Source organism: Notamacropus eugenii, chromosome 2 (genome assembly GCF_028372415.1).
Source record: "Notamacropus eugenii isolate mMacEug1 chromosome 2, mMacEug1.pri_v2, whole genome shotgun sequence".
Classification (NCBI taxonomy): Eukaryota; Metazoa; Chordata; class Mammalia; order Diprotodontia; family Macropodidae; genus Notamacropus; species Notamacropus eugenii.
Window position 1 is genome coordinate 388703117 of NC_092873.1, and position 6831 is coordinate 388709947.

Below are 6831 nucleotides of genomic sequence, written 5' to 3' on the forward strand. Positions count from 1 at the left end.
TATTGCAGTAGCCTAGCTGAAAAGTGATGAGAGCCTGAACTAAGGCAATAGCTATGTGATGTGAACATAGAGGAGAAAAGACAAGATTTATTTACTGACCTGAATATACAGGTGAGTGAAAATGAAGAATGGGGGATAATACTGAGGTTGCAAACTTGGGTGATTTGAAGTCTGATGGTGTTTTTTGGCAGTAGTAGGGAAGTTTGGAAGAAGGGTAGGTTTGAGGAGCAGAATAAGTTCTGTTTTGGATACATTGAGTTTGAGATATATGTGGAACTAAGTAGTCACTCCACCTTTGTTTAAAATACCTTTAGTAATGGTGAACCCAGCGTTCAGCTCCCTTTGAAGACAAGTCCCTTTGCATTGACTTCTTTTGGTTATGTTATAAATAAATAAATCCAGAAGTTCCTGAATGATTGTTCTAAGATTTTTTTTTTGGATGATAGAATAATAACCTATATATTTGCTTTTCATTACCTCTCTGTAAGTTATATATAGTCATGACATTCAGTACCTGGTTCCACTACTTGAAAGTAACAGGGACTCAAGGATGTTAGCTGTTGGTTTTTAATTTGTCTTAAGTTTCCATGGATTATTTCTTTAGCTTTATACATGACTAGTCAGATATGAACTTTATTTTTATCAGTTTTAGCAATTTATCTTTTCTGTTTGTTCCCCACAGAAACTGGACCTTAGCATTTCTTACAAAGTTTTGGGTGATAATTCTTGATTATTTTTATTTTTTCTGAAACTTGGCTCTGAGCATATGAAGTAAATTGAACAAATTTTAATCACTAGTTATGAATGACTTTTCAAGATCCAATTTTAGGTTAAACTTTTTGCTTCCTAAGGTTCTTACTGTTTTCATGTTATCATAACATATACTAGTAAATAAGTTCACATAAGGTTCTCTTAGTGGCCTAATATGTTATTGTTATTCCTTCTAGGAATTGATTATATTTTAAGGAGAAAAGAAAAAAGAAAATATTTTTCATAAACCATTAATTTCCAATGTATAAACATGTATTTTTAAAGATACAAAACTGAAGAAATGATTGATAATGATTTAATAAGGCAGAAAAAACAAGATTCTGTCTGTCTTTGGGTTTATGATAATGATTTCTCTTTCTTCAAAAAATTAATTTATATTAGGGTTTGTACAATATTTTTACCCTCACCATGTGTGACTATAATTTTTTTCTTCTTACATGCAGTTAACATAAACCTCTGCCTGGGCAGAGCAGTGTAATCCCACCATTGAACAAGAGGTAGAATAATCTCTTACCACCAAGTAACCAAAATAGAATAAGAGCATGTAATTGTGAGTGATAGGCCTTGAATCTGAGTGTGGTGTGGAGTGTTAGAGAGAGAAAGAAGTGATCTTTATCATTCTTCTGAAATAAGGATTTAATCATTTTTTTTCCTTTTATGAAGGAAGAAGATGCAAACATAAATGACCTCAAACTTGAAATCCTTTGCAAAGCTCTTCAGAGAGACAAGTAAGACCTAACAACACAATATATTCACTTCATTTGGGTCACTCAGATTTTGTTGATAGATTTTTCCTCAGATCATTTGTAGTGAATATTCCTTGCCCATTTGAAGAAACAAAGGCAGAAGGCAAACCTTTAAGGACTTTAAGACCTGGTTTTGGGAAGGAGCAATGTGATCCTTGATTTTTTTTTAAGGGCAAAAATGGAACGTTTCAAGGATGTAAATCTGTTAGCATTTAGAATTGATAGAAATCCAGAATGTGAAGCATTTTTTCTATATTAAGGGGTGGGGGGAAATGTAGAAATTTTTTTTCTATTTCACAAAGCTAAGGTCAAAGATACCAGTTTCATTTTAATTAAAAGTTCTTAGACTTGAGGACATAGCATCGAAATTTTCAAGCCTTTATACGTATCTGCCTTTTTCCTAGATATTCTTCATTTCCATCTATGGGAATGATTCTTTTAAAACTTGCCATGTGAGAAGGATTAAAGCAGTCTGTTGGGGGCATGGGTTTCTTTCTCAGAGAAAAATTTTAAAGATGTCCTGGCCTGACAGCTAAAAACTTTCCCCCTGCTCACCGTTTTCCTTATTGGAGGGAATAGAGCTATTTTTATTTAGTCATCTCCTCCCGCCCCTGAGCACTCCCAGATATTTAAAATTGTTGTCAATTTGGTCTCAGAAGCCATCCTTAAAAGCATTCAGCAAGTCTTCTCACTTGATTCTGCTCCCCACACCCCTTATGCAAAGTTATTCATCTTGGCTTCTTTTTTAAAATCATTGTTTTAATTGAAGATGTAGTGTGTTGTGGAATATAGTATTGCAACTGATCATGTAGATTTACTTGCCTGTGGTTTATATTTAGGTGCTTTCAAACAACAAAAATTTTCCCAGCTTCTATGTGTAAGTCTATTTAGGTTCAAGCAACAGTGCCCATTTTACTTGAATTTTTTAAAAAACATATGTGTTAATGCATTCTGACTGTTACCTGTTCTTTGGGAAATCATGCTTTAGGTTGCAAAACTCATTTTGTTATTGGTTTCAGCATTTCCTTGTGAAAGTTACGTAAGTGGTATTTTTAAAGTATGATTTTTCTGGTTAAATATTTATATAGCACATCCAGTGCTGGTCAAATGTCTAGGTAACTTCAGGATATGTTATGGAAAATTTAAGGGTATGCATCTCTTACATTTCCAAAATCTCTAATTAGTCTTAGATACATAACCTTCTGTGACATGGGAGACACTGGCATAGGACCACCCAGCAAGGCATGCCCTCATCAGAGAAAGTGCTAAGCAGAATTGAAGTAGCTCAAAAGAGATAGGAGATGTGCAAATTTAGAGAATACACCCCAAATCTTCACATGGACTGTTTGTTCTTGACCTGTAATAGAACATTCTGAGCTTGTAGTGGTCTGATCAGCCACATTGTAATTTGACTCTAGCATAGTGATGTCATTTTGGTCCTCTTTGAGAGCAAAGAACAACAACCTACATATACACAATCTTCTGTCTCTTTGTCCTGCCCCTCCCATCCACAAGTTGTCTTTGAGGGTTTAATTTGTAAATTTCACAACTCATGCTGATTTTCTTGTTCCGTAGCTGGTCCAGTTCAGATGGTAAAGATGATCCAATTGAAGTATCTAAAGACAGTATATTTGTGAAAATCTTAGAGAAACTTTTAAAAGATGGTAAGTGATTCATTCTCTTATAAGGTCTTTGAGGGAAGGAACTTTCTTATTTTTCTTTGTTTTTTTCCTAGCGTTTAGCACAGTGCTATGGACATTTTCATTGATTAACAAATATTTGTTGAATGAATGAGTAGATGTTGAATTAGGAATTATAATTTCACCATCAATTGTTTTACAAGCTATTTGAGCAATAAGTTTAATTCCTTATTAAGTGGTTAAAGTGTAGTTTAAACAATTTAAAATCTATCATTAATCTCAGTCAGAGAATTAATTAAACAGAGGGAAGGTAGTTTGCAGGGCACCTAAAAATTATCTACTACTAAGATATAGAGGTATGTGTCATTTGTCAGGGGCAAGATAAATGATAGGCCTTCTCTCTACAAATAGTGGTGGGCAGGCTAGAATTGAATAGGTTCTTCATCAGTCTGTTTCAGAAATTAATTCTCCACATTTGTCTCTTTATTAGAGTAGTCAGGGAATATTTGGACTAAACTTAACACCTACATTAGTCCCTGGAAAAGATTTGATGCCTCATATTCATTTAAGTTGCAAAGGTGGCTTGGCCCCGCAGTTTTCTCTAGCTCCAAGTTGAGCTCCTGTCCATGGATGGAAGACTAGAATGAACCCACTTTATAAAACATAGATTTCAAGATTTGGTAATAAGAGAAGATAACATTAGGAACCCATGTATATATATCAATATATCAATAAGCTAAGATGATGAGGATCATAAATTTAGAGGTGGAAGAGGCCTTAGAAATCATCAGGTTCAAACCTCTCACTCGTAAAAGCCTAAGGTCCAAGGAGTAAAAAGTCACTTGGCCAGCATCACAGTAGGTAATAAGAGGCAGAATGAGTTCAGCCTGAAATACCAGACCTTTTCTTCTTTCTATTTTACACTGCCTGCCATATTCATGGCTACAGCCTAGATACTTGAGCTTGACATTTGGTATCTTTAAGTGTAAGCATATCATGAATTTATTTGTCATCTTTCTAACTTATGTATTTAAGGACTCTGTCTAAATTGCTTATACAGTTTTCCCTTTGCAAAATATGCCTTTAATTCTACAGGAAAAAACCCCAGCACCATTAAATCAGTGAGGGACTTAGATGGTGACCTATGATATCCCTTCCAGGTCTAAATACAGTGACACTGTGTTAGGGTTAAAATATATATTTTAATAAGAATATTCACCATTATGTTTCATATTTTCTCACCCAAACTACCCCCTTATAAATTAATGTGATAACTTCACAAATATGATTGGCATCATTTTATTCATAGGAAACTAAGAATGCTAAGTCTTTACTGGAAGTGTTAATGAATTGTTAATAATTTATTCTTTTAATATGAGTAAACCTGAAACATTTACTGCATATAAAAGAGCCTTAAGCATAATATATAATCCCTGATTTTGAGAACCTCATAGTCTGATATCTTAAGTAACTTGTTTTTATAAACCTGAAATTTGGCCAATATATCTTATTTATTAAATTATTAAATGAAATGTACATAACTTATTTTTTAAATTGCTTATTAAAATGGACTTGTCCGTGCATATGTATTTTTGTATTATAATCATTAATGAACTCTTTTTAAAAATTAATACTTGGACTTTTGTCATTTTTATACTAGCAAAATATCTCATTTTGATTTAGCTAAACAATTCAGCCAGTTTTTTTTTAATGAACAACACATAATAAAATGATTCCTTAAGTCTGTATAGTTTTTTAACCATAAAATTATAATACCTTATGAAATCAATCCTATATATGGCCATAATTTCAAAATGACAAATGGTTTTTAATTTAAATATCCCCCAGATGAAACAAAAAATAGAGCAGGTTTTTTTGAAGTACTTTTAAATGAATTCTTAGTTGTAACAGTTTTTTGTGTTAACTGAAAGTGTAAAGTAAGGGTGAAAATGAAAAATTAATATTTCAGAACCATAACATGGATTTCATATGTAATTTATAGTTTAGCTTTTTAAAGAGTTTTGTCATTTCGTCTCTGTTGGTATAATCTCTACCATTGTGTCTCACAACCCCTCATTCTTTTTCAGTATTCTTGCCAAATAATTAGGTACCTAAGGTTCTCTGTTAAAGTGATGAACCATTTCATTGTTAATTAGGTTGGTCCTTGGGTGAAGATGCAGCATTGCTAGACTGAAGTCTATTGCTAGATACATAGAAGTCTGTTCACTTGAGAGCTTGCACTCCGCTAACATTGACTTCAAGAGCCTGTTGACTTCTACTACATCACTGAAGCGTTGGAATAGGACATTAATGGTGGATATTTAAACTAATCCAAGAAAATTCATTCAGTCCTATAAAATTTCTCTTTAAAAATATTGTGTTGTTAGAATTGCTGAAGTGCCTTTTTAAATGAAACAATTAGAATAGGACATTTCTCAAATTCGAGTGACATAATTCTAAAAGGAAGCATAGATGTTTCTACATTGTCAGATTTCTTGAGTAGATGGTTTTATGGCATTATTAATATATTTTTATGTTTACAGGTATTCAGCTTAGTGAATATTTACCAGAAGTGAAAGACTTATTACAGGCAGAAGAACTTGGAAGCTTAAAGAGCAATCCTTATTTTGAATTTGTTTTGAAAGCGAATTATGAACATTATGTCCAGGGACAAATGTGATTTCTTTTTCAAAAGCATTAAATGTTTCTAATGAATTGTGTCATTGTGTAAATTTGGAGCATTTTGGTCTTGTATTGAAAATGTTTAAAAGTTTATGACTAAATAGTATGTTGTTTCTTTTGTACTGTTATAAACTGACATAAAATCTTTATGCCTTTATGGAATTTTGGTCTTCTGTTCGTGTAGTATTTGTTTCCTTTTTCACTCTGAAAAATCTCTCTTAATGCTAGAGATACAATTTAATATTGTTTGGTTATCATAATTGTTGACCTTTGTTTTTAATTTTTTTTTTAAACACTGGATTGTGAGTCAAGAAAACTTACTGACTCTGGGTTTCCTTATTTCTAAAATGAGGGATTAGTCTAGACTTCTTCCCACTCTAAAATTCTGCTGTAGTACACCCTAAAGACAATCTGGGGCATCTGGCATATGCTTTTAAGGATAAAATATCCAGAGATGTAAAAACCTTACAGAATTTTTTGAGTGTTATTTTTTTTCAAAGGAAGGCCTAGTTTATATAGGATTGGTGGCAAAACTGAAATAGTTTTGAACTTTTTCACCTAATGTTCAAATTAAGAAATATTTAAATGAGTCTTCATTAAAAGTGAGATGGATGATCACATTAAATCTAATTCTGTTTAGTAAAAGAGTAACCCAAACCAAAGCCCATAAGCAATCCTGCACTCAAAAACTACATTTTTAGTATAGGATCCACCCGAAATCGAATGCACTTTTATTCTTTACACTGTATATGGAATTGTTCACAGATTGGTCCAGAATGATGGTTAATCATTGGTCTTGCTTTTCTTTCTCTGATACAATTTAGTTTAACCTAGAAGGTAAAGGAGTAGTTAAGAGAACTGTTTTATTCTGACTAATGTCATCAAACAGTCTTTGTCTGACAGATGGCTTAACAGCTAGAGATTGGATAGGGGATTGTTACCACATCCATACTTTGTGGTTCTCTGGCGGGATGCCTGATCCAACAGCTGAA

At 32.9% G+C, this 6831-nt stretch overlaps 1 protein-coding gene across 3 annotated transcripts in view; it reads left to right on the top strand.

The window, feature by feature from the left end:
- Window positions 1-6001, top strand: part of NUP133 (nucleoporin 133) — a 67940-nt gene extending 61939 nt beyond the window's left edge. For all 3 annotated transcript variants that reach the window (XM_072647470.1, XM_072647471.1, XM_072647472.1), the window contains exons 24-26: window positions 1435-1499; window positions 3093-3181; window positions 5701-6001. In XM_072647470.1, the coding sequence (XP_072503571.1) occupies window positions 1435-1499; window positions 3093-3181; window positions 5701-5837 (291 nt within the window). In that variant the 3' untranslated portion in view covers window positions 5838-6001. The remainder of the gene's footprint in view (window positions 1-1434; window positions 1500-3092; window positions 3182-5700) is intronic.
- Window positions 6002-6831: the final 830 nt, after the last annotated feature.